Source organism: Dermochelys coriacea, chromosome 13, assembly GCF_009764565.3.
Source record: "Dermochelys coriacea isolate rDerCor1 chromosome 13, rDerCor1.pri.v4, whole genome shotgun sequence".
NCBI lineage: Eukaryota > Metazoa > Chordata > Testudines > Dermochelyidae > Dermochelys > Dermochelys coriacea.
In genome coordinates, this window is record NC_050080.1 from 35910610 (window position 1) to 35920495 (window position 9886).

Genomic DNA, 9886 nt, shown 5'->3' on the forward strand with positions numbered 1-9886 from the left:
TCCCAGATAACTGGTTGAAGTATTCTCCCAGAACTGGATGAATTGTTCTGAGTTAAATGAGTGGAAAAGGCATTGGAGGGAACCATAACACAAAGCAGGGAAGGAAAATGAGAGTTGTGGGAGGAAGTGACAGCTGGAACCCACAGCTCATATTCCCAGTGTTATTTTGGATGTTGGTGTGTGTGGGTGATGTCAGTTGATTCCCTCTGTCTGGCGAGTTTTGTTAGAACACCTTTCAGAATCTAGACACAGAAGGTGGGTTCAGCTGTGAACATTTCCATCCATTTCTTGACTCTCTGGGATTCTTTGCATGAAAATCCTTAAAAGTCTTACCGTACATGCCTCTGACCAACAGGACCTGTCTATGGAGCTATGCCAGTTTACACCAACGTTGATCTAGTCCTCTGTTTTATGTCAATTTACCCTGAATCTCCCTAATGGGCAATTTTAAAACCCTGATTGAATGATTTCTTCTAAAGAAGATTCTGCAATTCAAACAAAAGTTAATTCAGGGAAGGCCTCTGGCCTTTGTTATCCAGGAGGTCAGATTAGATTATCACAGTGGTCCGTTCTAGCATTATAATGTGTGAATATATGAATCTATCATTCTGCTAAATGGATCTATTGAAACTAATTCTCATTGACACTGACAGAAATTTACATCACTCTAGCAGTGGAAAGGGGCTTTAAAATGGGAGTAAGTTATATTTAGGGCATGTCAACACTACAGACTTATAAAAAATCCACAACCTTGAGCAATATAGTTACACCAAACTAACCGCTGGTGTAGACAGCACTGTGTGGATGGGAGAGATTCTCCCATCAATATAGTTACCACCTCTTGGGGAGATGGATTTCTGATGAAGTGAGCTGTAGCTCACGAAAGCTTATGCTCTAATAAATTTGTTAGTCTCTAAGGTGCCACATGTACTCCTTTTCTTTCTACATTGACAGGAGAAGGGTGAAGCTGTACCATTGTAGCACTGCACATGAAGGGAAGCCCTTAGATTAATGGTAAGGTCCCTTTATATGACTGGAGGGGTATAAAATAGCCTTAAGATGTATTCACAAAGGGATTTAGTCACCTGACACTTTGGGTTCCTAAATCCCAGAATAAAGCATCACTGGTATTCAGAAAAAAAAAAGAACCCAAACAGCTGCTGCTAAAAATCGATGGGTCCCCAAACTCTCTCAGCTCCTACGTTTTTGCAGAAAAGTCCAGCCACTGATTCACTGGACATTCCCAGACTGACCACTCCCAAATGAGCATGATCCTCAACTGGTGCAAATCTCATAACTCCATTTATTTAATTGGAGCTATGCTGAATTATAGTAGCTAAGGGCCAGGTAATTCTTCATGCAGATGTTTCCAGGGTTAGCATGAGTCCAGATATGCTAATAGATGGACAATTTGGAAACTAACTTTCTCATCATTCAATGAGTATGAATCACTGCTGACTTACACTTTGTGTAGCCATTTAACTTGGTGCAAAGTCACTGTGATTCTCCTCTCAGCTACAGCAGCTTCAAACCAGAGCAGCTCAGATGTGGTCGCCAACACGAGATATAAGATGTTGGAGAATTGGGTCTATTGCTTGCTTTGAAGTTATTTCAGATACAAACCACTGGAAGCAAAGGGGATGGTGAAATGATACTAGTGGAATAAATGAGTGGGGAATGCTAGATTAATGCTCCTGATTCCCATTTACACTAAGGGCTAAATTCACAAAGGGACTTAGGTGTTGTAACACTGAGCATCATCATCCCTAACGTATGGACCCCTAGAAAATTGCTGAGCTTCACAAAGCCTGAGTCAGGCACTCCGGCGCCTGAGTCAATTAGTAGGGAAATGAATGCCTAAGACTGGGATCAACAAAAGGCAACATGCTAGGTGGCAACCCACCTAAGCTCACCAATCGAAAATGCCATGGAGAGGGTGATGTGCGAAGCCCCGCCCCTCTTGGGCCTTTGGCACCTGAACCCAGGCTAGAGGGAGACACCTACCTCTGCTTGGGATCCTCCACTGTGGGCCTTGTCTTGGAAGTGTTTCTTGCAAGAAGCCGGGGGGAGCCTCATAACTTTTAGCTCTGTGGTGAAGGCACTCCCCTGGGAGGGGGAGACCCTGATTCATGTCTTTCCTCTGTCTGAGGGGATGTGACCAGGAATCTGCCACCATTCTGGTGAGTGTTATGAGCATAGAGATAGTCTGTTGAAAGGTCTCCTTTAATGTCTCCTATGGAAGCTGTTCCACTTTTGATAAACACTTCAAGAGTCATTGGGCTGGAGAGAGAGAGAGAGAGAGCAAATATGAGAATGAGTTTGAAGCCTAGTGGTTAGAACATGCCCTTAGGATGTGGCAGAACTAGGATCCTGTCTCTCCGCTATAGTGAATTTCTTAAAAATATCAGAGGGGGTAGCTGTGTTTGTCTGTATCCATAAAAACAACAAAGAGTCCGGTGGCACCTTAAACACTAACAGATTTATTTGGGCATAAGCTTTCATAGGTAAAAAATCCACATGCATCTGAAGAAGTGTTTTTTTTACCCACAAAAGCTTATGCCCAAATAAATCTGTTAGTGTTTAAGGTGCCACGGGACTCCTTGTTGTTTTTCTTAAATATGTGTTCACAGTGAAAAGTTCCACCCCCTTATATATCTTTTGCTCAAGGAGAGAATCCTTTGTCCCTCTCTGGGTTTCCACCCCTCTTTCTAAATGGAAAAACACCAGGTTAAATATGGATTCCAGTTCAGGTGGCATGATCACGTCACTGTAAGACTTCATTACCCATTTGCCAGCACACACGTATACAGGAAGACTTATAATTAAACAACCAATTGTCCTGATTAATGGGAGCATCAAGATTCCAAGCCACCATTAATGGCCCACACTTTGTATAATTACAATAGGACCTCAGAGTTATATTTCATATTTCTAGTTTCAGATACAAGAATGATACATTTATACAAATTGGATGACCACACTCAGTAGATTATAAGCTTTGTAATGATACCTTACAAGAGACCTTTTGCATGAAGCATATTCCAGGTACATTATACTCACACTTATTAACATATTTTCATAAAATCATATAGAGTGCAACATCATACCTGCATCCGCAAATATTATTTTGTATCTGTGCAGGGCTCTGTACATTATCTCTTGGTCACTAATTTCTACTCCAAGTTTATAAGGAATACTTTCAATATAAACATTGTTCTTTAAATATTATCGATACATATATCTTGCAACGACTATGAGTTTGACAAGTTATTATCTTTTCTTTTGTAGATACCTGATGTGTTACTCTTTATGGATAAATATCCTGCAAGACATGTTTATGGTGTAGTCAGTTTGTCAGAAAACATAACATCAGCACATAATCTGGCAGAGTGGTAAATAAAGACGAGGACAGGTCACTGATACAGTGCAATATGGATCTCTTGGTAAGCTGGATGCAAGCAGACAATATGTGTTTTTATATGGCTAACTGTAAATGTGCACATCTAGGAATGTAAGTCATGAAGTGAGTGGAAGCAGTGTCTCTGAAAAAGGTCAAGGTGGATAATAGCTGAACATGAGCTATGAGTGCAATTAACAGGCCCATAATTACCCAGGTCATCCTGTCTACCTTTTAAAAATATTGGTACAACATTAGCTTTGTTCAAGTCTCCTGGAACTTCTCCAATGTTCCAAGACTTATTGACAATATTAACAATATTACCAATATTAACAGCGTAGCATGCACCTCAGTCAGCTCTTTTAAAACTCTTGTAAATTATCAGGGCCTGCTGATTTTCAAGTGTCTGGCTTTACCAGCTGCCATTAAACATCCTTCCAAAATAGTAGTGGAATGGAAAGAGTATGATCATCATATCATATGACTGTGTCATGTGTTTTCCCCTCAAATATAGAACAGAAATATAGATTTAACACTTGTACTGTTTATGCATTTTTATTGATAATTCTAACATTTCCATCCAGTAATGGACAAAATACCATTGTTAGGGTTCTTTTTTTCCCTGATATACTTAAAACACTCCATCTCATTACACTTAACTGCTGTTCATAGTTTTTTTTTCTGCTTCCCTTTCCTTCCCTTATCAGCTATCTTCATTTCCCCACTAATCCAGTTCAGTTTTTTAACCAGTATGGTCTTCTTCATTGATTGTTGGGTTGTGTTCTTTTGGGCATCTAGTCAAGTGTTTTTATACAATTTGCAATTACCTGTCACATTCTTTTCTGATTTAATTCTTCTCCCCCCGCAGCTGATCTGGCTCATAATTGTTTTCAGTTTGTGAACTTTCCCCTTTAAAAGCAACAGGTATACACATGTGTGTACATACATCTCATAAGGTCCTAGCCCCACTCAACCACTCCCAGTTGTGGATAATGGCTAATCAGTTTCCCTTGTTCTGGATCTCTCTGACACATTCCCAGCTGTGGATCCCCTTTATGAGAACTTCTTGGGCAGTGGGGTCCTGCAGTCCAACTGCCTAGACCCCAGAATCAGTGCTCCAGCCCTCCTGATCCCCCAGATGTTTCTAAATGCTCCCTCAGTGTTACACCCCCACTGGGCTTCAGAAATCCCTTTATGGAAAATGTGGCAGGCAAGCAAGAAACACAGGCTTAGCAGAGGAGTTCTTAACCACACTCACTTTACTCTTAAACAGCGCTATAGAGATACAGTATTATGAAAAATAACCAGCAGTGCTGAATACACCACCAGGAGTATGATTTTAGTCTTCCTGTAAATCCAAATTTTGATCATTGTCAATACAAGAGTCAGCCATCCTGTCTTCTCTCTCCATAGCCTATTCTTCCTGCATATGACAGTGGTCAGACACCCTTCACAGAGAGCATTCCCCCCGCCCTCCCCCCACCATAAATGCAGGTTAGATTGCTGGTTGTGGGAAAGGCATAGCAGGTCAGATTTCTGGGTTGTGGAAAAGGGATAGCAGGTCAGATTGCTTGACTTTTAATGTCCTTTCTTGATGGCTGCAAAAAAGGAAACAGATTTGCAATCATTTTAATAAAAGGTGGAATTTTCAAAGTTGAAAATTCAATTACATTTTATATTTGGAAATATATTATTGAATGTATAATAATAATAATAATAATAATAATAGCATTCTGCATGTGAATATACAGAAATTCCTCACTTAAAGTCGTCCCGGTTAACGTTGTTTCATTGTTACATTGCTGATCAATTAGGGAACATGCTCGTTTAAAGTTGTGCAATGCTCCCTTATAACGTTGTTTGGCAGCCGCCTGCTTTGTCCAAGGCTTGCAGGAAGAGCAGCCCGTAGGAGCGAGCTGGTGGGGGCTTGGAACCAGGGTGGACTGGCAGCCCCCCATCAGCTCCCCTAAGTTCCCTGTGTGGCAGCTGCCCAACAGGCTACTAATTGCCAGCAGTTCAGCTGTCCCTCCCCCCACTGCCATGTGCTGCTCCTGCCCTCTGCCTTGGAGCTGCTCCCTGGAGCCTCCTGCTTGCTGTGCAGGGGAGGGGGGAAGAGGGGAACTAATGTCAGGGTGTCCCCCTTCCCCCTACTCCTGCCCCTGCTTACCCCTTCTCTATATAGGGAGAGAGCTGTCCGCAGCTGCTGTCTCAACTTCCTGATTTTTTTAAAGGCAATATACTTATTAATATGGTGTCAGCATACTTAAAGGGGCAATGTGCATCTCTTTCTCTCTCCCATATAGAGGGTGCATGTCTCTATCTCTGTCTGCCATGCTGTCTCCCCTCCCTCCATTCCTGTTGCCTTGTAGAGTGTGAGGCTACATTAACAACAATGTGTTAACCCTTGAGGGCTCAGCTGAATGCTAGTTCATCATTTAGCAGTAAGGCATTCCCTGGGAAATATCCCACGCTCTTCCACCCTCTAACTTCACCACCTCAACCAAGGTTCACAATCATCATTGCTGTGTACAGTATTAAATTGTTTGTTTAAAACTTATACTGAGTATATATATATATAATAGAGTTTTTTGTCTGGTGAAAAAAATTTCCCTGGAACCTAACACCCACACCATTTACATTAATTCTTAAGGGGAAATTGGATTCACTTAACATCGTTTAATTTAAAGTTGTAGTTTTCAGGAACATAACTACAACGTTAAGTGAGGAGTTACTGTACTATATATATTTAATGAAGGTGCTATACAAACAAACTTTACTAATATCACCACCTTGTGATAGGTAACTATTCCCTTTTTACAGATGGGTAAAATCAGGGTCAGAGGTTGGGATTATCAGAGAAACCATAGAGAGTTCAGCACCCAACTCCTTTTCACTTTCAGTGCAATCTGAGCCCCTAACATCCTTAGGTTCCATTGAAAATCCCAGCCAGCGGAAAAAACTAACTTACTAGAAGTCATACAAATAGTTGAAGATTTGGGTTTCAAACCCAGGAATTCACAATTGCTTGCTCACCCAGTAGAAAACACTCCCTATTTTCACCAGTAATATATTAAAGGACTCTGAGGACAATATCTTGCCTCTACTGAGGTCAAAGGCAAAACTTCCATGGACTTCAATTGGACAAGAATTTCATTCCTTAACATGTATACTATCTTCTACTCTCAAGAGAAGATGAACTCCTTTTTAATGGAATGAGTAGTTTCAGCTGTGATTTAAAGACAGATAAAATGCTTCTGAACACAAACACATGAACAAAATTCTCAGTCCATTACAAGATCTTACAATATTGATGGATGCATTAGCCAGCTCTCCTTCTACATGTCTGTATTCAACACATGTATTACAAGTTTTACATTACTTGAGAAACATGACTGTCTTTACTATTTTCTGCAGCTATGTTTTCACCTCTTTGTTTTTCAGGCTGTAGATGATGGGATTTAACATGGGGGTAAAGATTTAACATGGGGGTAAAGATGGAAATCAATTTGTCCAGATCCTCTAAAGAGTCTAACTTTTGTTTCGTGTGTCAAAGAAAAGACATCATGTACAACAAACACACCACAATAAGGTTGGAACTGCAGGTGGAGAAGGTTTACATCTGCCCTCCACAGTGAGTATCCTCAGGATGGTAGAAATGATGTGTGTTAAACATTTTTATTAAATCCTACTAAGTGCCTGAATACGTTTAAAAATCTGTTTCAGAATCCTTTGAATTTTCCCTGTGATAAAATCTGGGCACAATGTAAGGATGCTGTCAGGCTGGAATAGTGGCTGTTAAAGTTTGTTACCCAACCATGGAAACTTTAGCCTATAGGACTAACCTGCTTGCTTGCATATATATATTTTCTTATATTTTAAGTATTTGGTTTATTGTAATAGGTTTATAAATTTATATTAAAGTAAGTTTGGCTGTAATGCAAGAGACCTACAGGCATTATCCTGTATGTTAAGCTAAGGCAAGTTAACACATCCATATTAAGACCTTTTATCCAGAAAAGTAAAGTTGACCTATATCTTGTTACCTAAATAGATAAGTATCCATGCATATGTCTATGACCTTTTATCTAGACCAATAGACAATGGAGAATGGCATAGGGGGTTTTCAATGTTGTACCCACAAACTTAACAGGTACACCACAAGGAAACTTATGTGTGTATATATGCATCATCAATACGCGCAGACATACTAGCCTATGGGGTAAGGGTACCCTAACATTTTGTGAGTGAGGAATGAAATTTGGGCATAGGAGGAAGGATTTCCAGCACTTGTGCCCTATAAAAGAGGTGACCACCTTGCTAGAGCACTCCACTCCGCTCTATCATTTTCACTTACTCTATCTTACTCGCACTCACTCACTCTATTCTATCTATCTACAATGGCTACTACAATGAAGCGAGCTGTAGCTCACGAAAGCTTATGCTCAAATAAATTTGTTAGTCTCTAAGGTGCCACAAGTACTCCTTTTCTTTTTGCGAATACAGACTAACACGGCTGCTACTCTGAACACTATTAGTAGGCTAAACTTGTTCTTCTTAAATTTTAAGTTTCAAGGGAACAAGGCTAAGCTTGGTTTTCCTAATTGGCCCTAATTCCCTTTTGGAAAATATATTTATAGCTAGATCATCTGTATCATGATAGGTGTTTCAAACTCAATAGCAATAACAACAATAATAAACAGTAATAGTAATAAGTAGTAATTGTTGTTGATCTATTATCTATATTATATTTAATAAATTAATAATTATAACAATAGTAATAAATCACAATATCCTCCTATACAGTTACCAAGTGGTTTATAAGTGAAGGCTACTATTTTTTCCTAATTTTATTCTTAGTTTGTTTATTAGGTTTTGATTTTAAGTTTAAGTTAGTCAAGTAAACCCTAGTCAGCTTTGATAGCTCTTACTACCCACGACTGAAAAATATGATTTCCCGTAACATTTTCCCTAGGGCCGTTTTCACTTCTTTGTTTTTCAGGGTGTAGATGATAGGGTTTAACATGGGGGTTAAAATACTATACTGGATGGAGACTAGTTTGTCTAGACCTAGCAAAGATGTGCTTGAAATAGGTTTTGCATAATGACAAAAAGCAGCTAGGTAGTATAAGCCAATCACAATCAGGTGGGAGCTGCAGGTGGAGAAGGCTTTACGCCTGCCCTCTTTGGAGTGCATCCTCAGGATGGTGGAGATGATGTAAATATAAGAGACCAGGATGAAAAGGAAGGAATTTGACCCTAATATCATCGTAGAAGTAAGAAGCACCACTTGATTGAAGAAGGTCTCAGAGCAGGACAAGACCAGTAGTGGAGGAATCTCACAGCTGAAATGGTTGATTTCATTGGGTCCACAGAAGTGTAAGTTTAATACAGAAAGGGTGTTTAACAATGAATAGAGACACCCAACAGTCCATGCACCACCCACCAGCTGACTGCAGACTTGTTTGCTCATGGTCTCTATGTAATGCAGTGGATCACATATGGCAGTGTATCGATCATAAGCCATTGCTGAGAGAATGAAAACTTCACTACAACCAGCCAGAAGGATAAAAAACATCTGGGTAATGCAGACATTGACAGAAATGGTTTTTGTTGCTACTGAGAAGTTCACCAGCACCTTAGGGACAACGGTTGAGGAATAGCAGATATCAACAAAGGATAAATGGAAGAGGAAAAAGTACATAGGAGTATGGAGTTTAGGATCTGCCTTAATTACCCACATGATCACCAAGTTCCCCACTAAGGTTATTAGGTAAATAACTAAAAACACCATAAACATCAAAGTCTGTAGCAATGGATCTGTGGAAAGTCCCAGAAGAATAAACTCATTCACTGTGGTTTGGTTTTCCATGCACACAGCAAATCCATAACCTGGAAGTACAGAGGGAAGTTAGTACAATTCATAGTGACGTCCATTTATAGAGTTTAAGGCATAAAAGGAGCATGTCATCCTTTAGTATGATCTCTTGTATGTGATAGCCATTAAGTTTCACCCAGAGAACTCCTGATTGAGGCCAATAATTTGTGTTTCACCATAATACAACTTAAGTTTAGCTAAAGCATATCTTCTAGAAAGGCTTCCAGTCTTCAACTGAAGACATCAAGAGATAGAAAATCAATGACTTCCCTTGGTTCCTTGTTCCAGTGGCTAATCGCCCTCACTGTTAAAAAAAATTGTATAATTTCTCATTTGAATTTGTCTGGCTTCAGCTTCAGTTCTTGTTCATTTCTCTGCTAGGTTAAATCCCGCTTTAGTACCCCAGGTATTTTCTCCCATGAAGGTGCTTACACACGTTAACTCTCAGTCTTCTCTTTGCTAAGCTAAACAGATAGAACTCTTTAAGCCTCTCACTCTAAGAGTTTGTCCAGGTGAACAGCAAGTGCACAGCAAACTGTGGTGTAAATCTATAGGGCACAAGTGTGCCATACACCAACTGTTCCTACGGAGCTAGTTTCCTAGTATGCTTTAAT

At 39.9% G+C, this 9886-nt stretch overlaps 1 protein-coding gene across 1 annotated transcript; it reads right to left on the reverse strand.

Moving 5' to 3' along the window:
• Nucleotides 1–8324: 8324 nt before the first annotated feature.
• Nucleotides 8325–9266, reverse strand: LOC119841606 (olfactory receptor 5A1-like). Its single transcript, XM_038369164.1, has one exon. The coding sequence runs from the start codon at nt 9264–9266 to the stop codon at nt 8325–8327; it is 942 nt and encodes a 313-aa protein (XP_038225092.1).
• Nucleotides 9267–9886: the final 620 nt, after the last annotated feature.

Excerpts from the sequence above, each read along its gene's own strand:
- LOC119841606 (XM_038369164.1), bottom strand. The coding sequence starts at position 9,266 with ATGGAAAACCAAACCACAGTGAATGAGTTTATTCTTCTGGGACTTTCC.